Source organism: Mus caroli, chromosome 1 (genome assembly GCF_900094665.2).
Source record: "Mus caroli chromosome 1, CAROLI_EIJ_v1.1, whole genome shotgun sequence".
NCBI classification, from domain to species: Eukaryota; Metazoa; Chordata; class Mammalia; order Rodentia; family Muridae; genus Mus; species Mus caroli.
Window position 1 is genome coordinate 142,628,504 of NC_034570.1, and position 27,051 is coordinate 142,655,554.

Here is a 27,051-nt window from a genome sequence, read left to right on the forward strand (position 1 = left end):
GTGTGTGTGGTGTGTGTGTATGTGTGTGGTGTCTGTGTGTGGTGTCTGTGGTGTGTGTGGTGTGTGTGGTGTGTGGTGTGTGTGGTGTGTGGTGTGTGTTTGTGTGGTGTGTGTGTGTGTGTGTGGTGTGTGTGGTGTGTGTGTGTGTGGTGTGTGTGGTGTGTGCCTGTGCATGTGTATAGAGGTCAAAGGAAAGCTTTGGGTGTCAGTCATCAGGTGCAATTCACCTTAAAACAACAACAACAACAACAACAACCCATATAGAGGCTTTCACTGTCCTGGAGCCCGTGGTACTCTCCTTTCCAGTCACAGTCACTCAGTGCGACCACACCTGGCTTTTAACATAGGTCCTGTCATCCATCTCAGGCTTTTGTGCTTGCCAACTGAGCTATCGCCCCAGTCTTATTGCTCCTTAAAAAAAACAGAAACAAAACCAAAACCCAGAAACCAAGAGGTAAAGTTAGTCTTGAGGCTCCAGTGTGGGAAAGGGCTTTGCCTGCTGAGCAGCCATGCCCTGACCCTTCCTCCAGGGCCCTGTCACTTCTGGCCTTTTCCGAGCAAAGTTCTAACGTCACAGGAAATCACACTGAAGTGAGGCTCTGAAGAAGCAGAACAGATTCCAATATGGCCTCCTTCTCTCCAAGTCTGCAAGTTGTGGGGTGTTCGTTCTCTCTGAGGTGGAGTTTGGAGACATGGGCATCTCTGGATGTCTTATCAGTTGGGTTGGGGTGGTCCCAGCATTTAATAGGGGAAAGAGGTCAATGGTGGACAACCTTTACTGAGTTCTGGGTAGTGACCTCTGGGAGAACTGCCTCCCCCCATGACTGCTGGCTGCTTCATTCAGATTCTTGATAAATACAACTGCACTTGACTTTGCTCACAAACACGGGGGATTTGTAGCACATTTTCAAAGGCAGGAAGTTTTCCAGGAAGGCTATGTTGTAGAACCAGGGAAGGACTCCATTTTGTGTTCCTCAGAACTTACCAAGATTAGTTCCCCTTTTAGAAAGCACACATACACACACACCCCACGTAAAGTGGTGCCATCCCTGGGCAAGTAGGCCTGGGCTGTATACAAAAGCTATTGGAGCAAGGCAGGGGAAGAGACCAGTAAGCAGCTTAGCCCTGTTTCTGCTCTAAATTCCTGCTGAGTTCCTTCCTTGGGTTTCCTCACTGCTGACCTGTAACCTGTAAGCCAAATAAACTCGTTCACTGCCATGCTCCTTTGGGCATAGTGCTGCATCAGAGCGACAGAAAGTGAACTAGAACACAGTGGATGGCTATACACATATGCATAGAAACATAGAATTTGCTGGTTCTTTTCTGATAACTTGATCAAAGTACCTCTCTCACATATAAAGGTATACTTCGTAGAGTGAAAGTATAAGGACTTTGTTATTCTGAAGCAGATAAATTGATGGTAGAAAGGTGTGACAATTCTGTCAAATTGACATAATCTGGAAACACCTGTGATGAGAGTCTCAACACACTGCTTCGGTCATGTTGACTTGTGGGTTTATCTGTGGAGATTTTCCGTTTATGTGGAAGGATCTAGCCCACTGTGGGTAGCACCATCCCCTAACAAGGGTCCTGGAGTTATATAGGAGCAATCAAGTAAACAAGTGAGCGTGTATTGGTCAAAATCTCTCTCTGCTCTTGACTGCGTATGTGATGAAACTAGCTGTCTGAAGTTCCTGCTCTGACTTCTCTACAGTTATGAACTGTAACCTCAGGCTGTAAGCTAAAAGACCCCCACCCCACCCCACCCCACCCCAGTTGCATTTGACAGGCATTTAACCACCACAACGGAAATAAAACTAAAAGGGAAAGAAGTGAGAAAACCAAGATAGCCTTCTGACAGTTTCTTATAAATCTTCAAAATAATTTCAGGTAAAATCATGGACCACTTTCCACAAGCTATGCTTCCTTGAAAGCTCTGTGCCACCCTCTCTGCCCTTGGGAGCTTTGCATTTCTCTCATTTTCTGTCTCTTGTCTGGAAAACCCCTGTTCAACATTGTCTCATTCCTTTCTCCTTCTTTGACTCTTTAGTAATTGCCAAGAGTTGAGTAAGTTGCTGGAGAACGTGACCCAGGGCTTGCCACCCACCCATTCATTCAGCAGGTAAAATTTGACTTTTTTTTTTTCCTGTGTTCTAGTCACAGCATTAGGTGGAGGGAATCCACTGACAAGTGAAGAAGACAGTATTATTTTCCTTACAGGACTGCCTCTTACTCAAGTTTCCCACCAGTCTGTGAGGGGAGCAAGGACATCCTTCATCCTGCCTCCACATGGGAAACTATCTCAAGCACATGGTGACTCCAAGGAGGATGCTGTCCAGTTGCCCAGGGAGGGAACACTGCCTGAGGGAGAAGGGACCAGGTTTCCCTAAAGCCCACTGGGATGTCTCCATCAGAGGGTATGAAGAGGATTCTAACAATCTTCAAAAGAAGAAAAAAACGATCCAAAACCACAGCCGCCTAGACTTCAGCTATTTGGGAAAGAAATCCTGGACAGGAAATAGCTGAAGCAGACCAAAACTATGTGGTGGGATCCAGGGCAGGGACTTTAAGAGTCAGCGATGCTGTCATGAGCTCTTCCACCTGGAATTGGGGAGCTTGGAAACCAACAGAGGGTTCTAAGAAGGACAAATGCTGGAGGCCCTGGGTGGGCATCTCTGGGAGGTGAAGTTTCCATGCTGAGAGGTCCATGATGCCCTTGGGATAAGAGATAAAGAGACCATGGCGCTTACTTGGAGAAACACCCAATTTCATGAATCAATCAAACAAACAAACAAACAAAAAACAAATAACCCAGCTCTTTAAGGTAGGGTATGGGAACCCTGGCTTCTATGTCATCATAAATAGACCTTGTTCAGACTAGTTCTTCATTGTTCTCCTCCTCCCTCCTTGCCTTCAGCTCCCCAGCCATGAGTTTTTTAGGTAGCTGAGGTTGACTTCCTGGTTCTACCTCCTGTGCCAGGATTACAGGTGTGGAGCAATCCCCTCCAGCATCAGCTTCCCTCCCTTCTTCTCTCCCCCCTGCACTCTCTTCCACTTCTCAAGAACTCATTATTCTTCTCCCCTGGGGATTGGGATACAGGCAGGGGATTGAGGTGAGGCCTCTTGGATGGTTGCCACCCAAGGAAGTACAGGGCAGGAAGACAAAACCTCTTAGGGAATTGCAGGTCACTGTGGTCAGGCAGGAGGACTCAAAGAACCAGGTCAGGGAGCTAAGCTGGGGTCTTTGGGTCACCTTTGGAAGGAAGCAGGATGCCTGGACTGAGTGACTCTGGAAGACTGAGAGGGAGGGAAGCACTGATGGGCTTTGTGTAGGCATGAGAGATTCCTCGGAATTTGATTTAGAAAAGTGGCAACAGCCCAGTTACTGGGAGGACTCTATTGATCTGTAGCAGCACTGTAACAAGATACCATAGGGTAAGGGGTTTCTACAGAAAATCGCTCTGTGTGTGTGTGTGTGTGTGTGTGTGTGTGTGTGTGTGCAATCTCATTTTGCAGTCTATACTGGTTTGGAACACTGAATCCATAGCAGCCCTCCTCATTCAGTGTCCCACTGGAGTGCTGGGGTCACAAGTGTGAGCCACCATATTTAGCTTTCAATAGAGCAAATGTAAAATCTGTCCCTTGTAGGTATAAACTGCCACTAATTATAAATAAAAGGATCCAAGTTTATGAGTTTTTATGAGCCAAGCTGGTTTTAAAGATTCAATTTTTTCCAGTTAGATTTATTAAGGGATAATTAAATAACACAAAATACACCTTTGAATAGTGTTTGATATACTCTGACTCTAGGGAATGGCTTCGGATCCCTTTGCAATTTCCTCCGTCCAAATCCTCTGCAACACTGATCCGATTCTGTCGTCGTGATTTTCCCTTATGTCATAGAAGGGGAATTGGAGACTGGCACCCTTCACTTAGTCAAATGCTGTGGGTGTTCTTTTGTATTGTATCTCTGAGTAACAACCCGTTTACCATTTTCATTCTATTATATGGGTCTACCATACCTGTTAAGCCATTTTTCAGTTGATGGACATTTGAGTAGTATTTATCTTTTGGAAATCATGAATAGTTGCCATGGAGATTACTGCACAAGTCTTGGGTGGGTGAGATTCTTTCTCTTGAATAAGTAATGGAGTGTGGGATTTTTTTTTGGAAAACATGTCACATGGATGCCCTCAATTCTGAGGTTACAGACATTTGTGACCACACCCAGACTTTAGCGTGGGTGCTGGGGTTCAAACTCAGGACCATGCCATGATTGCTCAGCAAATGATCTTACCCACTGAGCCAGCTCCCCAGCCCTGAGTTTTTTAGGTAGCTGAGGTTGACTTCCTGGCTCTACCTCCTGTGCCAGGATTACAGGTGTGGAGCAATCCCATCCAGCATCAGCACCATCTATTTAAAGGACAACTGTGCTGGGAGCGGTGGCATTCACTTGTGATCTTGGCATTCCAGAGGCTAAGGCAGGAGAATGGGGAGTTTGAGGGCAGCCCACGCATGCTATTAGTGAGTTTCCTGATCACTCAGAAACAACGATTACTTTGTCTCAAAACAAACAGAAAACAAAAGGCAATGCTTTCCCGGAATGAATTACTGTGACACCTTTGTTTGGAAGCAATTGATCATGAATGGGTGGGTCTGTTTCTGGACTCTTACTCCTAATTATGGTAATCTTAGAAACAAGCTTTGTTATTTCAGTCAACTGGTCAGGTTTTAAATAGACAGAACATTTAGAACCCGGTGGCTGTCGGTCTCTTTGGATCTCAGGATTCAAAGCAAACACCATTTTTTTTTTTTTTTTTTTGTGATGGAAACTCCAGGCTCCAGAGGCTCCCGTTTTGTTCTGAGGAGCAAGTTAATGCTCTCCCGCAGGTGAGCATACATACATCTGTGACTGGGAAGTCAATCTGAACCACTCAACACCTTAGCAAAACAGGCTGAGGCTTTCTCACAGGTAGCCTTCCCTGTACGAAGTTTCTGGTTTACAAGGATTCTAACTCATAACGCAAGAACATCACAGGCTCCAGGACCAGAGTTCTCTGGGAGGAGGTTGAGGAGAGGTGGAGAGAAAGCCAGAACAAAGGTGTAATATTCTAGAAGCTTTGCCACCATTATGGCAGCAGGGTCCTCTAGCAGGATGAGCCAGAGCTGAGGCCATGTTTGCCGCATGGCCAGCTCCCCTGGGGCTTCTCTCAGAAAGCCAGCCTTTCATCTACAGAGCTGCTGCCTGTTCTTAGACTGTGGATTGTTAGCGGGCTCGAAATAGACCATTCATTTTCTTCTTCTTTTAGCACAGAAGGGTCTCACAACTCCAACCACCACCAGGGACCTGAATGTTTCCAGTCAAAACATTCCCCAGACCACAGACCTCTGGTAAGAGGAAGGGCTTTGGAGGGCAAAGAGCCACCCACCAGCCTGGAAACCGCAGAGTACACAGGAGACAGAGGCCTTTTGCTCTTAAATGCTGGGGGCCTACCACCACTGATCCACAGATGCTATCTTCCCAGTCGGCCTTCCTCCTCCTCTCTGCCTCAAGAAATACAGCAGTTTGCTAGGTGTGGGGAGCATTGATTGGCTACTAGCTGTCATGTGCTCTCAGAAGCTGCCTGTCACAACCAATCGCGCAGTAAGAACGGAGCAAGGTCCTGTGGGGAATGGGTGTGGTTCTTCAGTATCCCTTAGTGCAATAAGTCATCTGGTGAATATAAAATCACACGCGTTTCTTGTTTAGAAGAGGTCATGTACTGTTGGGAACTACGGAGACTTTGGGCCGGACAGGGTCCAGTGGATGCGTGACTTTGTTATGGCAGGAATGGTTTGGGGAGAACCCCGTACAATGCCTGAGCTACTAAGATGATGCTTGCAGATCGCTACTGTTTCTCACTCATTTAGCTCATGAGCCTAAAAGGTTGAGAAGAGAGCCACCAGCTCGGGAAAGCAGCGAGGGAAAAATAAAGGGGAGGAGGGAGAGCCAGGAATTAGTAGGCAGCAGCCATTGTGAGAAGGGCTGCGGGTAGAAACTGCGTGTGATTCCATAGCCGTGCCTCAAGGCTGTGCGGATCTACGGCGGAGGGTTTCCGGTGGACGCACGTCAGATACCAGTTTCTGCTGAAGGATGGGCAGAGTATCCTAGAAGAAAGGCAGATGAGGAGGTTCTGCGTGGCTCTGGCAGAGGCTGGAGTGATGCCAACGGCATGCCATCCTGAGATGCAAACATGAAGGGTACTAGAGCCGAATGGTGATAAGCCAGGCCTCTGAGTAGAACAAGCCTGAGTTGGTACTGTGTTTCTACCATTTACTGATGTATGACCTCGGACAATTAATCTCTTTGAGGCTTAGTTTCTTTAACTATAAGAGTCAGTAGCTATTTCTCTTTTCTTCGTTTCTTCTTTTTCTCTCTTTCTTTTTCTTTTTTCCTTTTTTTTTTTTGGCAGCACTTTAGCATTTTATTTATTAATTTTATTATTGTTATTACTTTTTTTTTTCTTATTCACTTTCATCCCACTCACTGCCCCCTCCCAGTCACCAGGAGTGAATTATATGAGCGATCGGTCAGAGGATGGATCTGCTGTCCATGTGATGTGGACTGCCAGTCCTCTCTGCCAGTGTTCAAGCAACTGCTTTGGAAATCAGGAAAGTCTGGAGACCATGTTACCCAGGATGCTTCAGCCTTCTTTCCAATCCTTATCTACATTTTGGAGGCTCCTCAAAGCTCTTCCCTTCCAGTTGTACTAGGGGTGGGGGATGGGGAGAGTTATTTGAGGTGACCTCTGTAGCTCTCAGCAATATCCTCTGAAGGGTCTGAGATACAGTCAGGAATGCCAGGCCCATCATTTCAAGGATAAAGGAGGCTTTGGGAAAACTTGACGTCAGGTTTCTTCTATTTGTTCCTTGGGACAAAGCCTCTGAGAAGAGGGTGGGGACTAAAGTCAGGCAAGGCCTTGTTAGTGACTTCAGTTTCATCCCTAGCAAGACGGAGCTTGGGAAATGGATTGTTTCCCTTTCAGTGTCCCCACGCCTCACACACTACTCAAACCGTGCCTTTAAATCTAAAACCCCATTTGTATTCCCGTCTGATCATAGGGTACTGGGATCCCTGTGGGCACCAGCCTGGGTTTGTGATGGATAAGTATCCCTTGGAGACTTTCAAACTGACATAACTTTGAGGGATCAGCCAGCATCCTCTACCTTGCCCGCATCCCCAGCTTCCAGCTGCCCCTCACGCTAGGAAAGGAAGATGAGTCTTTACAGCTGCAGGTTATTGGGGACTCTCTATGCTGTTGCATGCATGGCTCTCAGTCCTCAATCAGACAGGAAGCTGCAGAACTCAGCACCAGACTCATGGCCCAGTGCTGAGCATACCAATGGCCCGAGCTCTGCTAACAATTGGAGCAAGTGCTTGACATTCTAGCCATGAGCCTGGCTGCCCTGTTTTGGGTCATACATCAGCAGGCAATTCCCATACTTACCAAGATGGTCTTCCTTTGCCACAGTATTAGTAACATCAGCTCCTTTCCTCAAAGGCACTGGGGGTGCTCAAGCCCTGCTTTTCTATTCAGTCAGCTGAGGAGACCTTGCAGGGAGTCTAAGTTTTCTCCCCACACTCCCCACATCAGTCCCCTGAAACCCGCTGTCCTTCATGTAGAGGCTTTTCCGGGAGTGGATATTTGCTTTCTGTGGTTTGCTGACGGCAGAATGTAAAGAGCTCTCTGGGTTGAGTTCTAGCCTCCCACAGTCAGGCTTGTCATAGCAGGGCTAGCTGGGTCAATGCAGGGATGGAGCTATATTGCATGAAGTCAGCTAGTCCAGTGCTGTCCTGCCCAGAGGTTGCCAGGAGAGGAAGCAGGCTCTCTGTCATTGGATAGTCACAAAAGCCTCTCCCTTTGCAATGGCATGAACAAAAGCATGCCTAGAAACCAGATAACCTGGAGGTCTAGCCTTATACCAAGCGCTCAGTCACGTGGGTATTGCTCCTCATCATTAAGTTAAGCTCTCTGTTTGCCTCTGTAATCAGCACTGGGTGGTCTCTCTCCAAGACTTAGTCGTCTTTGCTCTGGGTAGAGTTCTTTCCCCTGGAGCACGCTTAGCAGCTTGTTACACCCTCCTCTCCCCAAGCTCCCTAAGAATGGGCCCTTCCGTTGAGCTGTTTGCTAGTGTCCAGTCCAATGGCTGAAGAGGTGCACACATGGCTCCCCTCCCACCCCTCACCTCACAGCTGTGCAGGAAGATATATGCAAATCCCGAGTATAGCTCTACCCGACCCCCAGGGAACACAGGATGACTTCACCTGAGGTCTGGACACTGGTATTGAGGAGAGGTCCCCAGTTAGCCCAACATACAGGCATGGTGGAGACCCATCTGTTCATGGCTCTGCCAAAGTGACATCATATTTGCTTAATTAATAAATGTATTTAATGCATTTGAGGTGACAGATTCTCATCCCCTACCTACTCGTAGCACTTGACTGAACCATGAAGACCTGGGGTCACACATGTTTGGAAGGAGAGCTACTACTGGCAGGCATTTTTCCTCTGGTGTTTGGAAGCACTCAGTAACTCACTAAGTCGTTTGGAATCCATAGACTGCCTCCATAGACTGACTGTTCTCTCTGTTTCCCAGATGCTAAACCTCAGCCTCAGTGTCTTCTCACCTACACACTCTGGTTCTCACACTTGGGCCCATCACTCAGCATTCCTAAATCTGAAGATTGGTGTTTTTGGAGGAGTTAGATGGGATGGCTAATATACGTATCCATCTGTCTAACATCCATGGCTCTGCCCAACACCTGTGCATGTTTTAACTGTCCCCCACCCCCGGCACCTCCGGTGATTCTTCTCATTAGCTTGTGGTAGGACTCATTGTAAAGTCCATTTTATCTGGCTGTGCATTGGAAAGTTCAGGGCTTGCTCTTCACTGAGGGCTTCTGCCATTATGGAAAGCAGTCACGGGCAAATGTGGGGATGCTGGGTGTGAGGTTCCAGGTGGCCTTTTAGCCGTGGTGGAGAGGTAGGTGGATGAGATGTTTTAGGCCCAACTGCCCACCATCTCCCAAAGACTGGATCAATGTCTCTTCCAAGGCAGAAGTCCTGATCAGAATTTGAACTCAAACACTGCTCGATGTCCAGTTCTTTCCCCAGGTCACTTAAGTTATGGGATTTCGTGTGTGTGTGTGTGTGTGTGTGTGTCATCTATATTGAGAAATGAGAGGGAAAAGTTATAAACATGATGAGAGATTTGTAAAGCTACCTGACCTGAGTGCTGTCTGCTTCCCAGTGTGTGTGTGTGTGTGTGTGTGTGTGTGTGTCTATGACTGGAAACTGTTCACCCTGTACACATAACTCTTAGGGAAACCAGACAGAACCAGAATTACACTGACTTCTGCTTGGTGGGGAAGAATCAGCCTTTGTGATTCTAAGTGGGTCTGTGCTGGAAGAACGGGAAGAAACAGGTTTGCTTCTGTAAGATCCAGCTGGGACTCAGGACCATGCGAGGCTCAAGCCTTGGTCCTGTTCAACAACTCATAAAACTCAGCAGAATTTGAACTTCCAACTTGATGGTTTGGAGGAAGATGCTGAGGGCGGGGGAGGGTGGTGGTGATTACAGACTCTTCCCCCCGGCCCCCATACCACCATACTGTCAGCAAAGCAGGAAGATACAACTTCTATGAGCAAAGGCTGCTGGGCCACCAGATCAGAACGTGCCATGGAGACTTCAGTGCCAGCCAGGCAGTTGCAGGGATGAGCTGGGCATGTGACACACAGGTTCACCCACCATTCCTGCTGCCCCTTTGGCATGTTTGACTTTAGAGTGGCAAAGTCTGTAAGTCCTCAAACCCCAGACTCTTTACTTGGGTGAGTCCAGAACTTAGCATGCAGTGAACATATAACGTATATCAGGTTGGTAGAATGACTAGAACAAATAAATAAGTGTTTGGGAAACAGATGGCTTTTTGTTAGGCTGTTTCTAAGGACTGCCTTCAGCCAAACTTACAAGGAGACTATTGCCTTTTATTAAGTGCAAAAAAAAAGGTTAAGTAATTTTTCCAAGGTCTCACGGGTAGTGTGTGCTCAAAAGTGTGTCTTGGGGGAGCCAAGAGATAAAGCTCAAGGCATTATTTTGTATATTCCCAGGTGTGCATTTTTACCGGGTCTCTGGATTTGTGAATGTTAAGTAGATGGGCAAGTCTAGAGATGGCAAGAAGGTTGGGGGCTCCCAACTGGGTATCTGATCGAGTATGTGTCCTGTGGAAACAGAAAGGGAAGAAGTCAACCTACGAAAGTGGAGTTAATAAGAGAGAAAAGGAAGGCAAGGATTATCAACAAAGTCTCACACAGACATCTCTCTACCCACTTCAACCCAGACCCAGGTAGTAAAAAAAAAGAACAGAGCCAGAACAACTGTTAAAAATTATTTAATAGAAAGTCCAATGTCAAAATGTAACAATAAACAAAAATACACATGTATAAATATGTATATATAATTAGACTTGTATACTTTCTCAGACCCTTTTCAAAATGGAACAGAATCATCAGAACATTTTGATAGTCAAATCAAAAATAACATTCAAGCCACAGTCCACTGGTGCCATGAGATTGGTATGGCCTAATCACTTTGAGGGTTCAAAGAATTCCATTCAGGAGAGCGTTGGGATAATGACAAAGTCCTTTTCAGGAGACCCAGGGAGGGAAGACGGACAATGGCTGGCTTTGTACGGTGTGCTTGTTCTTAGCACCGGTAGCCACTACTGTCTAGGGGGCGCCTCCCCTGCCAGGGTTCTCGGTTACTTAAATTTATGCTGTGTGAGTTTGTTTGTCTCAGACTTCTCAGACTCAAAGCTCTCAGGGATTGCCCTGTGACTTTTTCCTTCTGCAGGCGGAGGGCGAAACAGTGGTTTGGGATGCCATTGCGGCACTCTGATTTGCGCCAGAGTAGAGTAGTGGCTGTTCAAGTGGGTATCCAACACACCAAGAGTTACCCATGGCCACACTTAGTGCAGAGAGTAAATTACCTTTGTACTGATTTATGTATCGCTGTTTTAAACTTGTGCCCTTTTCTTCTATGTCTATTACTATAGAAGTAAATGGATGTATGCTATAACGGATTATATTGTACAGGAGGCTGCGCCTCACAAAGGTTTTGGGGTAGTAGCCACGTGGGATGGAAACAGGCCCTGACTACTTCACAGGTCCATGTGCAGGCAGCATACCTCTCTCCGTGTTCCCAGGTCCACCTCGAGCTGATTTTTTTAGGTGCTCAGAAAGGCAAAACTAGGTTGAGGTTGATTGTTTCCCTAGTAGCTTTCCCTTGAACCAAAGCAATCTTCCTAAATAACGGACAATACCTGTGGGAGGAGCCTTTGACACCTGGTGTGGAGGCAGCTTGACTGTGTCTTGCCAGCGAGATAGAGATGAGTGAGAACTGAGCCAGGCTGGGGGAGGGGCAGGAGATGATGAGGGGGCACCCTAATTTTCAAGTGGGCTAGGGAGGGGCCACATGTTCCACTGGCTTACAGCTTCAGCATCCATACAGACCAGAGTTAGGCGTGTGGGCTACGACAGAGGGAACCACAAGACACAGAACAAGAAATCCTTCCGTGAGGAGCAAGAGGTCTAGCTGGGAAATGGATGTTAGGTGTGTCTGGCTGTACCCAGGAGGGGGGGTGGGCAAGCAGCTTGAAGCTGCAAGCATCAAGTGCAACAAGGAAGGGCTGCCTGGAATTCTCAAGCAGAGGGGCGCAGCCCTGTGGCTGGAAAAGCCGCCCTCAGCCTCCAGCCTCTCTGGGGACCTCACCCCATGTGAGTCTCTGCCTAGCTTTCTGGTCAAGCTGACTCATTACTTATTGCTAGTATTCTGATGGATCAAATTCTGCTTCTTCTACCTAGAACTTGTCTTCTTCTTCTTTTTATGGGGGGGGGGAGAGAGAGAGAGAGAGAGAGAGAGAGAGAGAGAGAGAGAGAGAGAGAAGAGGGAGACCCAGTGCTGTGAACTGAATAGGTTCTTTGGAAACCCTAAAAGGCACTGTGACTTGGTTTCACAGCCCGATTCTGCTGCCCCCATCTTGCCCCACAAGGTCCTCAGCCACTGTGCACAGTCTGCATTTGCGCACAACTTATTTGTACTTTATGATAAAAAACAAAACAAAACAAAGCCCCCGCCCCCAAGCTCCCCAGCTCCTCTTTCCTGGGTGAGGCTCAGGTATGCACTTGTGCCCTAGCAGAGGCCTGGCTGCCTCCCTGGTCAGTGCTAGTGACCTAACCCAGGGGAAGGCTATGCAAAGGTTATGAACTTGGTTAGAACCACATGCTAAATAGGGAAGCTTTCACCACTTCCTGAATATTTATTTTAGGGTACACTCTCATCTCCGGGTCTAGGCCAACCTAGTCCCAAGAGGTATTTTTAGCCATCATTTCTCTAAAGACAGGTCAGGATGGCCCAGCCCTCTCCCCCACAAATCTCCAAAGGAGATTGAGCCCAGGTAAAGCCCTTGAACTCCAACAGCTTTTAGAGGCAGGAAGAGAAGTTGGGAAGGGGAGAGAGGATGGGTGGGCATGAATCTTTTCAGCCAGCTGCTGTGTATTTCCAGAGGAGGGCAATCCCCACCCTGAGAACGATCACATCTTGCTCTCAGGGACAATGAGGAGTGGAGTGTGCAGAGGCATATCAGTCACAGTCCACGAATCCACAGCGAAGCCGCAGAGCCTGGTTTGCTACCCTGTTCTCAACCTTTGCGCTTCTCTCTGCTACTCTAAGCTCCACCCCTTTTCCCGTGAAGGTCCAATGGCACGAAGGTCCCATGGCCCACCTATGCAAGACATGTTGTCCTCTCAGCATGGACGACTCCTTGGATAGCTTTCCCTCTGTGCCCAGACAAGGATGAATTTTGTTCTCATTGTTTTCTGGAAGCTTCTATGCCTGGAGCTGGCTGGCTACCACTGCGATATGATCCCATAGGGTCCTGCGATGTCTCTAAGGTGGCCCTTCTGGATTGTTTCCCCCTAGTGATGGGCCCCTGGAGGGGAGAAACTGGTTCACCTTCATATCGCTTGCTCATCGGCTCAGGGCCGGGAGCCTACCACGAGTAACTACACCTAAGACAACCCAAGGAAAAATACTTTTAACTCTCCAGATTGGTAACATCGCGTCCCAGTGGAGCAGCTGCAATGTCACAGTCAAGGCCACACTGACGAGTGGGAATGATGAGCAATGCTGGGGCTGGCCCTGGCACGTGTCGTTGATCCCAGTGACCTGGGAAAGAGCATGAGCCCAAACGTGGACCTAGAGGCCCAGAGGAACCAGACACGCAGACACAGGCACAGAAGGGCACAAGGTGAGAGCCCACTCACAGACCTCCGTGCTCCCATTGGCTGTAAAAGCAGCCATGGGGTTTTGCTGTATACAATGGGGTTTTGCTGTATACAATTCCTTGTAGTTACGTGGATATTTCCCTCAGACATTATTGTAGTGATTACAAAATGGTAAGCGCCAGCTTCCCCCTACCCTCAGCCTGTCTATGATTAAGTATTTATGTTTTCTTTATCCATCTATCTTTGTGTATGTGTTAAAAGAATAGATCCAAATTTAAAGTCCTAATAAGGCAACTGTCTGGGTCTGATCCAAGAAAACAGTAATTTTATGAATTTACATCTTTCTTTGGATGGAAAAAAAATCTGGCTTGGAATCTCCTGCAAAACTGCTCAGTTGTCTGTCAAAGGAGAAGAGACCCGGAAGGTCTGGACTGAAACGCTAAGCTTTTATTTTATTTTTGACTCCTGGGACTGAGCCAAGTAGCCCCCTGAGGTCTAATTTTCAACCCTGTAGAACTGAAGGCAGTTCTGGCTAAGTTTAGGCTGTTCTTTTTACTTTAAATCTTATTCAGTCAAACTCAAAGACCTGGTCTAAAAATAGTCCCCGGGAAAGGAAGAAGAATGCACCAAGGCAAAGAGACAGTGCCATACAGGAGACTTCAGCATGGTGGGACCTTCCTGACTTTAAGGAATCCCTCTGGCTTCCAAGAGAGAAGAGTCATCCCCACGTCATCCCAAGGGAACGTGCAAGTTGCTAGGTTAGAAGCAATCAGCATCTCGAAGACCTCGTCACAAGGAACCTGGGCAAGGATATTCTTTTGAATGAGGGTGACGGTGGGTCCCCTCCAGGTAGCACCTTTACCAGCTGCTGGAGGGATGAGTCATCTCTTGCCCCATGAGTCTTATGAAGCAAGGAGATGAACTCTGTGGAGTTCCTGAGCTGCTGGCCCAACCTTAGACTACAGTGACCCTCTCTAGGTTACCACATGACTTCTGAAAACGTTTAAGATCTTGAGAGTCATATCTAGGTCTGGTACTTAAAACTAGCCTGGAAAATTCAGACCCTCGGTCAAAAAGAAACACTCAACTGTAGCCTACCAGAAAGGATCTCCATCCAGGTCAGTGGTTCAGGCTTTATCTCCTCAGCCTTTCAGATCTCTCTGCTTTTAGTCTACCGAAGAAAAGCCTCTGAAGAAACAAGCTTAGGGGACTGAGGGGAGCCGGGGGATCCACAGCACCCAAAAGGTGGAATAGGTTGCCTCTTTTCTCAAAAGCTGAAAGGATGTGACAACCCTCTCCCGCAAGCCTTCTCCCTCTGATCCCCAAAGTCTTCTGTCACCAGTGGCTTCTTCAGGTTCTTGTGCAGTTTATAGGATTAGAGAGGGCCAGCTAAGAGTCCCCATGAAGACAGTAAGCTGGTAAGGGAGCCAAAGAGAGACTGTAGAAGGTGGATGCCCCCTCAAGGCTTTTTTTTTTTTTTCACAGTGTTGCAAGGTGTGTAGTAATAACACTAATAGAAATATACTCTAATGATGTTTCCTCTTTCAACACATGTGTTTTCATTGGACAGATGGATTCAACTGTAAGACACACTTCTTAGAATTCAGGGGTGAAGGGACTGTTTTGAGGGACACACGGAATAAGGACAGCATGTCATTGGCAACATCGGCCACAGACTGAACATAAATAACAATGATTAGAGCTGCTTTTCCTCTTCCCACTCAAGATAAACTCAGATCTCAGTTACGACCAACCTGGAAACCTCAGCATCACTAATGGCCCCCAGGCTTTGTCATAGGGGCAGGTATTCTCCCACAGACTTGTGAGGGTTGTTTCCCGCCTCCCCCTGGAGATATAATAATAGAAAAGGTGACTGTGGACAGATATCAAGGTGCCTTCCCCATAGATATTAGAATCATCCACTTATCTGCAAAAGGGAGATCCACAGATCTCATTCAAGGCATTCCACCAGTTTACTCCAGAGCATCTGTAGAGGGCTCACATAGCTTTGCAGGGGCACCCTGGGGTCTGCCAATCCACCCATGATGTCTTGAAGGCCCTGCTTCCAGCTACTATTTCATTATGCCTTTTAAATACATCATCCCTACCCACCAACCATGCCTTATTTTTCTCTTGGAGTTATAAACAACTTAACAAAAGGATTGATTTCTAAAAAGGTAGAAAGAAATATAGCTCAGAGATAGCTTTCTGGTGGAAAGAGCCAGAAAGGCAGTGTTCATGTAAAATTAGAGTACAACGTGATGCTGCCCCATCCCTTGTTTTTGAGAGAAGCATAAGGGAGCGAATTCTGATACCAATCATTTTGTCTTTCAAATGTCTTCTGTCTTTTCCCCCATTAAGAAGGTGATCTTTTCTCTTACTATAAAACAAACATATTTAATGAGGTTTCTTTTCTTAGGACTAGTAGAGATGGGACAACTTTTAAATTCTCACCCAGCATCTTAACAGGACTTCTCACTATGCCAAACTGCACTGTGGGTGACTGAGGGAAAGCTCAGGGGAGCTGTAACCTGTTTCAGCAGGGTTATAGGACTTCTGCTGGAAGAGGAGGAAACATGGATGTGAGGTTGGGTGGAGGACGAAGTTATAACTTAAGGTCGGAGGCCATCAACTGGGTCAAGTGTGAAGCTTACCACACTTGGCTGGGCTGTCGTCTCAGGTACACCCAGGACACAGAGTGGCTCTATAGTGGAGGAACAGGCAGGCGCCTGGGAGCTGAGAACCAAGGCTATTCCTGGGCCATGTATTTCTTACTTGAGTCATCAAAGGCCAGCTTCAGATGCTAGGCACAGCCGACAGGGAGAGACCAGCCACTGTGTGGCTGTTTCTGGGGCTGACCTAGTTTTCTCATCACTGGACTTTGAAACTTCTTTGTTCCTAAATAGACCATAATGTCACTCTATGCTTCTGCTTAAGCCTGGGGCTAGGAGGCCTCGTCGAGGTAAAAGCCTCTTTTGAGCTTGTCTGCCAGTAAGAAACACGTATTCAATTATGAGAGCAGTACTCTGTGGTCCTGAATCTCTGCCAAGCAAAAGAAAGCCGTGCACATACTGCTGAACCTTTACAACTCTACAACGTGGGGAAGGCGAGCCGTGCGTAACCCAGCTACACATCTCTCCAGCAGGCCCACTCCGCCCACTGGCCGCTAGACCAACTGCCGTAGCACACAGCCACACTAAAAGCTCTCCAAATAGCCTCTGTCCATTCTTCAGCATTTGATTCCTGGTTTTACCAGGCCATTTCCCTGCCTTCCTCCCTCCTCCCAACTCCCGAGTCCTACAGACAGGACAACTAGCAAGATGTTCCACTATCTCGACTGGACGATTCTTTTCATTGTACCTGAGACAGTCTGCTTAATGTTCTGACATGGGGGAGGGGCATATATTTTTAATTTAGATCCTTCCAGAAGGTATAGAAAAATAAAGTACAAACACAAATCACTTGACAATTTTATGATTCAAACCAACAAATGGAAAACAGACAGTTTTGAGTGTTGCTAACACAGTCAGGCATTTCATGCCAACCCAGTCATCCATCCCATTTCTTGGACCTATTTCTAGAGGCAACCAAACGTACGTCTGAAGATAGAATCACTTCATTTTACAGCAAAGTATCCAAGAGGACCATGGGCGAGAGAATGGTGGAAAACCGCTGTTTCCTAAACAGCACTTAGGGGCTCATTAACACTCAAAAGTGAGGTTCCCGAGAGACATGAGTGACATCCAAGATGCTAACTGTGACCGAGGGAAAGGACATGGGTGTCTCATCTTCGGGTACAGGGAGTTGGTCTTCTGGAAAGACACTGTCTTACACACCAAGTAGAGGAGTCAAATGGAAGACGTTAACATTCACTTCATTCTTGCTTGAAAAGAACATGAGAGTCCGGAATAGGCCATCCAGAGAACAGTGAACAAAGTCTCCAGTGAACAGGGCTGAGGTGGGGTTTAGCAGTTCATTTACAGTTGAGGAAAACTATTTTTGTCCTTTGGCCGAAAAAACACACAAGGGGAGGGAACTTAAAACCCCAGACTGCTCGACTCTCACTGTATTTTCTGCTTGAAGCTGGATAAAAAGCCTAAGCTTTGGGCTGAAACTCTGTTTATGTAACGACCACAGCTGCTCCCCAAAATAGCTGCTGCTGGATGCAAGAATTATGGCATTTTGTTGCTAAACACCCGAGTCCATTTTCTATAGAACTCGGCTGCATTTTTCCCCCCTCGCTTTTGCTGCCTTGGGTCTGACAGGAGATGAAGAATCCTGTGGACAGCTTTGAAAGTCAAGGCTCATTTTGGCAAGAACGAATTTAGCTTCCTGTTTTAGTCTGTGTGGCAGACAATTTCCGGATAATTGGGAACATCTTAACTGTCTCTCTTGTAACTATTCCATCTTCCAAGGTGGCAGGCAGCGTGGCTGATCGTGAGACCCTTGAAATTCACAACCTTCCGAGAAAAACACAGCATTCATGTGTGTGTGTGTGTGTGTGTGTGTGTGTGTGTGTGTGTAGGACAAGCCCAATCCTGGACTGCTGGCGTGGCATTTAATAGGGTGCCCTCCCCTGAAAGTAACAAAGAGAACCCTCATCAAAGCTATCAAACACGATTAAAAAAATACAAAAGTTATTTTTTCTCCTTTTGATTGCTATTTACTTGTGACAATATTTGTTAAAAATATTACTTCTGTCTTTGAGAAGAGATCATTCTCTTCATATAGTATGGAAAAATAAACTCTACTGAACACACAGTCAACACTCCCCACCACCAGGGGCTTTTGGCTTTCACTTCTCCAAGTAACATCACCAGCGTGAATGTCCTATGTTTTCTAGTAGGCAGACATTTTTGTTTTTTTAACCCACACTACCAGAGCTGGAAACAGAAACGAATGAAGGGGCAAGGCTCACATAACACATCGAAGGGGGAACTCAGAAAACAGCGTGTTCTGATAAGTTAACAGAGCGAAAGGTTGACAGTGGTTTCCAGCCCTCCTAAGAAGTCACGGGGTTGTCGCCTCATCTCCTCTGACCACTCACAGCCCTTCCAAACCATGGTCGATGTCTCCAGAGGGTGGGGAGCCATTTAGGCCAATCATCAGCGTCCCTGTGAAGGAGGACTTAGCTTCTACACCTAGGGTCATCTTAAAATGCTGAACTGGATGAATGGGAGAAGACAAGGATACAGAAAAACAGCAAAATGTTTATTTTCTTAGAAAAAAAAAGTGAGGAGGGAGGGGTCGAAAATGATTGTGGTCATGTGGTCACACTTCCATTTGCATCCGAGCAAAAGCCAATGCTACAAGCTTAATCCTGCACTAAGAGTCCTAGTAAGCGGAACAACCTACTGCTCGCTCACTTGCTTGCTTGCTTGTTCCTTTGTCACTTCCGGGAGTCAGGTCACAACAGGCTTTCAATCAATTGTAGCTCTTTCGAGCAGAGAAACTAGGCTCACAGTGGCCACCATCCCATGTCCAAAGCCCCTCGTTACCAGTGAGAAGCAAGGCTCAGGCCATCTCTGGACCACTCGAAAGAGATGGATAAGGAGAATAGAGGGGAGGGGATGCTTGACATCAAAGCAGAACCAGGCTAGAACTGACATCTGTATCAGAGTTCACCTCTACCCCATCGCCAAGGATACAGGCTAGAGAGCATCCTGAAACCAATAATATCTTTAAAGTGAACTGCAGAATTTTGCTGCATACTTGGACACGAGAGAAGTGAAAAGTTGCAACAAGTTTTAACTAGCAGCAACAAAGAAAGTTCCAGAACAGTTTTTTTGTTTTGTTGTTTTTTTTGTTCTTGTGTGTGTGTATGTGTTTGTGTTTAGCAATATTCCTCTGCAGGTTCATTAAGAAACACTGTAATTTAATGGGGCATAGGACATGGAACAGTCTTCGCTCGCTATAGTGCTGTTCAGTGAAGAGGACCGACCTTTGCAAAGGTTTCAACTGGGGTGGAACCTATTTACACAGTAGTAGCTCCTGGTCTGACTGAGAACCGATGCTATGTGATATCCTCCTCTTCAGAACAGTAATCCCGACCCTGGGAAGAAAAAAAAGCAAAGGTCACACGGGCAAACAACTTAAACCAGGGTAAGAATAGCCGAGGCTGATCCACTTCCTTCCAACTCACATCTGCTCTGTAATAGACTCGAGTTTTCATCAGTGACCACTGGGTTGAGACGGATGCTGCACACGCAGGAACACACGCATGCATGCATGCACGCACGGTACATGCGCACATACAGGCTGATTTTCAAGCTCTATTTATTCAAGGCGTGATAGACCAAGCCTATAATAAGCTTTTTAAACACACTGGTCAGAATTTATCTCAACTTACATTACAGGCATATAGGAGATACAGCTTACACCAAGAAAGTCCAAGTGTTTCTCTCTCAGCAGGAAGACACAAGGGTCACTTTCAGTGGCTCACATTCTACAGCTCCCTCCCCACAATTGGATTTTAAAATGTCACAGGAGGAGGGTGTGTAAAATCCAGGGGTGCCCGAGTTTTTAATTTACTCTAAAATGGTTTAGATGAACTGCAAATAAAGGTTTTATGAACACGCGTGACAGATCTGGGGCTGTGGCTTGTCTTAACAGATGACTCCAACCACAGGGCCTTTGAGGAGCCGGCCAGCGAGTAGGTTCCTCGCAGGCTTGAGGGCCGTAGGAAATGGCTGCTTTTGAGGCTCTTCCATCCCTTCGCCACTGTGAAGACACAGCTGGGACCGGGATTGAGGTTCTGTATCTGACCTGGCTGGGCTGTCCTGATCATTGTACCTATCACTTCACTGATTTCTCTCTTCATCTGCAAGCTGGATGCTCTAAATCTGGGCACAAATGCTCCTTTAAAAGCAGATCTTTTGGCTCAATAACATATAAAACTAAGAACCTCAAGTAATATAACTGAAAATAGTGCCTGGCACTAAGTACTGTGGTAGTTTATCTTACTTAGAGAAGCAGGCCATCATCCCGAGCTGCTATTTTCTTGTTAACTATTTTATAATACGCCTATACCAGGCAACCTCCACACGTCCTTTGTTCTTTTATTTTGGTTCTATTTCATTTCTATAGTTGATGTGCGTGAAGTATCGGTAGCAAACAATTCTTTACCATGTATCTATTCCTTTCATTTCAGGCTGAATTTATAATATTATAAATCATATTTTATTAAAGTAAAAAATCCTACAATTTTTTGGTTACTAGACATACTTTTCTAACCTCTCAGCCTCCCAGAATTTTCTAAATAACTGGAATCCATTCTTAAAAATACCAATACTTAAAAATTTTAAAATGTAACTATTCATCAAATATGTAACATGTTTAAGTGCTTGTTATTCATCTGCATATGTTGGGAATACGTCACACTTCCCTAATGCTAAGTGCCCCTATAACGAATTTTTAGTCCCATGTCTGGCTGCTAATCCTGGCTGTCTTTCTTGCTGATTTTGGTACCTTGTTCAAGTTACCTCTTTTAGTCTCAGTTTTTCTTATTGATCAAATAAAGATGAGGACAGTTATTTAACATGGCTGTTGAAATATTAATAGAGTCTAAATCGTGACTGGTAGATCATTTGTTCATAGTGTGTGGGCACATGTATACATGTATAATCCATATGCATAAAGAAAACAAAACAGACAGACACACACTGCCATACAATGAAGCCCTGGGACCCACAGAAGCAGGACTGATAACCCACTTTCTGCGTGCCTTGCAGAGTGTCTAAGTCCAGTGCCAACTTGAGGTTTCATTCATTTGCAGCATAAAATCTCTAGTGGATGGAGAAAATGGACAACCAGTGCTCCCAGGAAGAGGATGTAGGTAGCAGTCACCCCATGACAGCCTCCAGTGACACTGTCCCTCACTTTGGCCCAGACCAGGCAGGAACTATTCTCTCAATCACTGTTGCAGAGATATACAGGAGACCCTCAGGGTTCCTGATCACTGGGAGTTTATTTTCCATCGTGTGATACAGGATACATACAAATCTATCTAGGCTTGACCTGAGGAGGCTCAGACTGGATTCACTGATGGATGCTGGGCAAAATAATAGGCTTTGGTTTCTTGGGCACAGCCATGATCTCTATCCAATAGGGCTGTGATGTGTGGGGAATACATCATTCTGTCAGGTAATCAATACAGTTGGCTCTTGCCACTTCTGTTCTCACGGTTAGGATAAACATTGGGTTTGTTCAGGCTCCCAGCAAGGGCGAAAGAACCCTTGTGACTGAGGGCTGTGGTTGTAAGGTGTGATCTGACAGGGGCCAGAGAACTCTGTTCTCTCCTCAGCAGTGTGTCCCAGGCAGATCTGAACCCCAATTCTTGTACATGAATACAAGTTCTGGTAGAAATGAAAGTCCCTCTCCACCTTATGTCAAAATAAAGCCTCACATCTAGGCAAAGGTGTAGGTAGCCCACGTGAGGGTAAGAGGACCCCTCCTCCATCATGAGGAAGAACTTGGCAGTGAGATCACTCAAGCACACACACATACCTGCACATAATGCACACACACACACACACACACACACCACACACACACACACACACACACACACACACACACACAGAAAATGAACACACATTAAAAAGCAAAACAACCAAATATCGTAAAGGACCATTTCAGATCCTCCAAGCTGACTGCTAACACATGAAGACCCTCTACGATACCCTTTGAGGGACAAAGCTGAATCAACCCTCTGTAAAAAGAAAGATCCTGAAACCTTTATTTCCCGAGAATTTGTTCCCCTGAATTTTTGTAATTGCTACAGGAAGGAGGAAAAGAAACCACAGTGAATTTCTCTGCAGACATCGCTTCATTTATTATTCATATCTGCCCTGCAGGGTAGGAATGGAGCCTTGTGGCTTGTGAGTAAATCTCAGAGAAGCCCAAGATTCCTGTACGAATCTTTGCCTTTTCTGTGAGACTGTCATGACTTAAGAAAATTCAAATTACAGTCAGTTTTATTTTTCTTAGTACCTGGCCACAGCTCAGAGGATCAAATATTTTGGTAGCAAAGACTTCTGAAATCAGAACAAATTGCAGCTAGGAGGTATCATACGGCATACGGTCGTAAGTATGTACAGACCCAGAGAATTGCTGAGGGAATCCAGTCTCCACACCCCATGGGAACCCCCATTTGTATATAGTCCTCCTGGGCAGGCCAGAGAACCTGCTTCTGCTAATAGGACTTCATGTCTCATTTAAATAGTTAAAGAATTGCTAAAAACTAGAATCAACAAACGTTCAGCGGTCAGGAGTCAGGAAGCAGGATCAAGCAGGCTGAGTGATGCACAGTAGGTCTCTTAGCTGAACTATGCTCCTCCAACCTCCATAAAGGGACCCAAAACAAAAACCTCTGTAAAGACCCCGAGACTGGAGCTGGGAACTGCCAGTCACTATTCCAGGCTTGTGCGAAGGACCTGTGGGATGTTTCCCTGGAGACCCAGCACACTGCAGGAGTAGAAACTTTGAATGATGGTGTCCAGGAAAAGGACATGAAAGAGCCATGGGCCGCTTTGTTATAGATTCAAATTACAGGGAAATCTGGGTCTGGTGGCACAGGTCTATAATATTATTCAAATTACAGGGAAATCTGGGTCTGGTGGCATAGGTCTGTAATATTATTCAAATTACAGGGAAATCTGGGTCTGGTGGCACAGGTCTGTAATGTTAGGCTACTTGGGGGGCTGAAGCAGGAGGTTTCCAAGTTGAAGGTTAGCTCTGGCAACTTATCAAAACCCTGTACCCAAACAAACATATAAGCAACAACAAAAAGGAGGGTACAGCTTAGTGATAAAGTGTCTACCTAGCATGTGCTGCCCTATGCACCGAAAAACAACCAACCAAACAAAACCACAACCAACCAACCAAAACCAAATGGCCAATCTTTTAGAGCAGGGCAGCTAAACCCTGCATTCCTATGGCCCCCAGAGAAGATAGGCTCTTGGCCTCTGGACTTAGTGGGTGACTCTGCAGACTGATGGCAGCCTTGGCTCCATTTCCTGAGACTAATCTGCTTCTAGCTATCTCAATGCTCCTTTGATTCTGAATCAATCTCCTCCTCCTCCCCCTCCTCCCCCTCCTTCTTCTTCTCTTCTTCCTCTTCCTCCTCCTCCTCCCCTTCATCTTTCCTTTTCCTCCTCCTTCTTTTAAAAGACACATCCAAAAATAAATAAATAAGTAAATAAGTAAATAAATAAAAAAGCCAATGTGCAGAACCCTATGCCTCGTACTGAATGTCATATCCCAGAGCTACAGATTAGGCTGCATGGAAATGAAGTATCTGACAGTGTCCTAAATCTTAAAAATTTACTAGAGTGTAACACCAAACTTTCATTTATCTGAGGAGATGTCAACTAAACAGTTAAATAGCCTCAAAGAAACAGAATACCTGTGTGTGTGTGTGTGTGTGTGTGTGTGTGTATTTGAGCATGTAAAAAAAAAAACAACCCAAAAACATAAGAATATAAAGTCAACACTATACAGAGGCAGAGCTCAGTCTGCAGAGCCTTTGCCTTGCCACCAGAAGGACATGAACTTAGTTTCCAGAATCTACGTGAAAGCTGGTGTTGGGGCTAAGTGTGAGGACCAGAGTTTGGAACTCACTTAAAAAGCTGGGACGGGTTAATGGCCACCTGTGATCTCAGCAGTCGGGAGCAGGTACTGGGTGTCTGAAGCAAACCTGCTAGCCAGATTAGCCAACTGAGCAAGCTCCAGGCTCAGAGAGAGCCTGTCTCAATAAATAAAGTGGAACAAGTCTGAGAAGTCATTGAGGTCAACTCGAAGCCTCCACGTGTGTATGCACACACGTGCACCCCGGCCCCCAAGCACACACAGCTGGGCACGGTGGAGGCAGGAGGATTCGCTGGCCAGTCAGTGCACCCTAACTAGCGAGCTCCAGGCCAGTCAGAGACTTTGCTTCAAAGAAAAGAGAGGCACTCCTGAAGATGGCACCCAGGGCTGTCTTTTGGTGTGTAGATGCATGTGCACACATGGACAGAAAGACAGACAGACACACCCCTACCTTCATATCTGCACAGATTTATACTTATACATTAAAAAAGAGAAAACTTCACACTGGCAAAAATAGCCAAAGGATTTAATATGAGATCTATGAAAACTAAGACAAATTCATACTTTTCTTTTAAATGAAGACATGTGTAAGGAGGTGAAGCACAGAGGGTGGTAAGTCATTCACAAGGAAATACAAGCCAGAAGCACACAAGGAGAAACACACTCTGCTCTAGTAATAAAAAAGCCTAATAAAAGCAACGAAAAATTAAATACTCATAGCAGCCAGGCCTCACTCACTGCTAGCTGGAGCACACAGTGGATACAGGCCTCACTCACTGCTAGCTGGAGCACACAGTGGGTGCAGGTCTCATTCACCGAGAGCTGGGGCACACAGTGGGTATAGGCCTCACTCACTGCTAGCTGAGGCACACAGTGGGTATAGCTGCTTCTATGGTGGCTTGGCAATCCTATGAAGCCATGCGAAGATTTGTATCCTTTTTTTATAGTTATCAAAGAAATAAAACCCAAAGATACATGATCACAGGTGGGGAGTGGAGACTGACCACAGGCAAGCAGGAAAGCCATTAATAATGGAATACAAGTGTTTCAAAGCTAGAGTGTGCTGATAGCTGTGCAGTTGGGCAAACTTACTAAAAACCATTGGCCCATGCATGTAAAATCAGTTAGCTTTATATGTTTGTAAGATCAATTATACCTTGATGAAGTTGTCAAGTTTATAATTGCAAGTATTTATCTTGTAGCATTTTTACTGGGCATGGAAAAAAGTATCTGAAAACAGGTACTAAGCTATGCTCATGTACTGCCCCTACTAGACAGACAGCTCCAGGAGGGTGGCATATTTTCTGGGCCTCAGTCATTTATCCGCTTACACTTACTACTCTCTGTCATTACACATCTCCAGCATCCACTGCCTGGCTACTTAAGTCTGTATGACCTGGGTCTGATATGGCATCTTCCTGTCGATTTGTCTCTAGATGCTCCAAGGAGACCCTGTCCCTTCCCCTCTTGGTGGCCCTATGTTACCCCTACAGGGTGTAGAGTGATTTGGCTAAAAAGGTGGTCTCCCTTACTTGACGCTTGCTGCTCATCTGTCCTTTGGTGTCTACTAGAATCCTGTGAGCGTCCCGTCACATCACTTGTAACTACTCCACCTTGAAAGGTAGCTGGTGAGTGTTAGCAATCAAAATACCCTGCCCTTTTGATTAGAGAAGGAAGCAGTCATTGTGTCGAGTCACTGGAGGAAGCCCTGCCTTCTTTAACAACTCAACAGGATCAACTGTAGCTACAGGATGAGCAGAGGTCAGGCTGGCTGTGGGCTTGTGCTGCTCCAACAGTGTGGGAATGAGGAAAGGGCTGGGTGGATGTAAGGAGGGGTTAGAAGTTGATGCTAGAGTCCCACTGTCCCCTAGCCCACATTTGTATGTATTTAAACTAGTCCAATGTGCAGCATACATGGGAGCAGTTCCACTTTGATTTCTTTGTCAGTCCTGGGGACTGAACCTACAGTGTCAATGCATGCTAGGCACGTGCTCTGCCCTGCCACACACTCAGGTTTGAATGATTGCTATCCTTCTGTAACAGGCTCTACCTGGCACTGCAGGACTTCACTGCTTTCTGAGTAGCCGGGAACATTCTGATTAATAAAATGTGGTTGCCCCATCTGAATTCCTGTACATAAATTCAATAGGAATTTCCCTTCTCCGCCCAGCTAGCTCACAATTTATTCCTCTAGGTATCACAGTCCTGAGGCAATGGCATATCCAAGTTTCTGTGGAATGTGGACATCCAGCCTTGAACCAGGAGCACGAGGCAGGAAACCCACATTCACAACTTCAGCACCCAGGAGCCACTAGCCAGAATGTGGAGGAAGCACAATGGGGCCAGGCTGGGGAATAAGAGCCTCTGAGATTAGGGTCTTACAGCTCCGGGTGGGGGTGTGGGATGGAAGCAGACGCTGTTCCCAGGGCTGGAAACATCACACGTCACTTTCAGCTCCACTTTCATTTACCAGTGACAGCTTACAGCAACAGTTTTAAATGTGGAAGAAATGCTGAAGAAAACAAAAAATAATTAGTTGCCCCGTTAAAGTCTCCTCCCCCGGCTCATTTCATTAGAAAAATCAGTGGAGGCATTAATGGCTGTCTTTGTCTCTAATGAGCTTTATTCTAATTAGGCTCAGACATTATTATTTCAGTTGGGAAAGAGGCCTGGTGGGCGAGGAGCTGCAGAGTGTGACCGCCCCTGACTGCTGCTCAGACCACATTCAGGAAGATCCCGCGGTAGCAGACCTGGGATATAGGACTTTTCATTTTCAAGACAGAACGAGTACTCCCCTGCCCGCCTCCCCCTCTCTTTACTCCAGCACCGGATTCATTGTAGCCACACCAACATCCACCATCAGCAAGGGCACCTCAGAGCCTTTTAAAGCTCCATTTCCCAAGCTTTGTCTGTCTTGGGTACTCAGACCACTTCAGTGATCCTCTTCCCCACAAGGCAGTGATGCGGAGGCGGGATAAAGACCTTGGGATGCCTATGCTGGCCAGGCCATACCAAACCCAGGTCCCAGAGGGAAGACTGGCAAACTTCCTCTGGCAGGGCCAGCTAGTAGATACTTGAAGCTCTGTCCCATCTGGCCCCTGTTTCAGCATAACAAGTGCAGCTTAGTCCCCACAAAACAGCA

General features: G+C 46.3%; 1 protein-coding gene across 2 annotated transcripts in view; it reads right to left on the reverse strand.

Moving 5' to 3' along the window:
* Window positions 1-10,413: 10,413 nt before the first annotated feature.
* Window positions 10,414-27,051, reverse strand: part of C1H1orf21 (chromosome 1 C1orf21 homolog) — a 208,512-nt gene continuing 191,874 nt past the window's right edge. The window contains exon 6 of one of the 2 annotated variants that reach the window (XM_021170447.2): window positions 10,414-19,374. In XM_021170447.2, the coding sequence (XP_021026106.1) occupies window positions 19,336-19,374 (39 nt within the window). In that variant the 3' untranslated portion in view covers window positions 10,414-19,335. The remainder of the gene's footprint in view (window positions 19,375-27,051) is intronic. The other variant, XM_021170455.2, reaches the window with a different exon arrangement.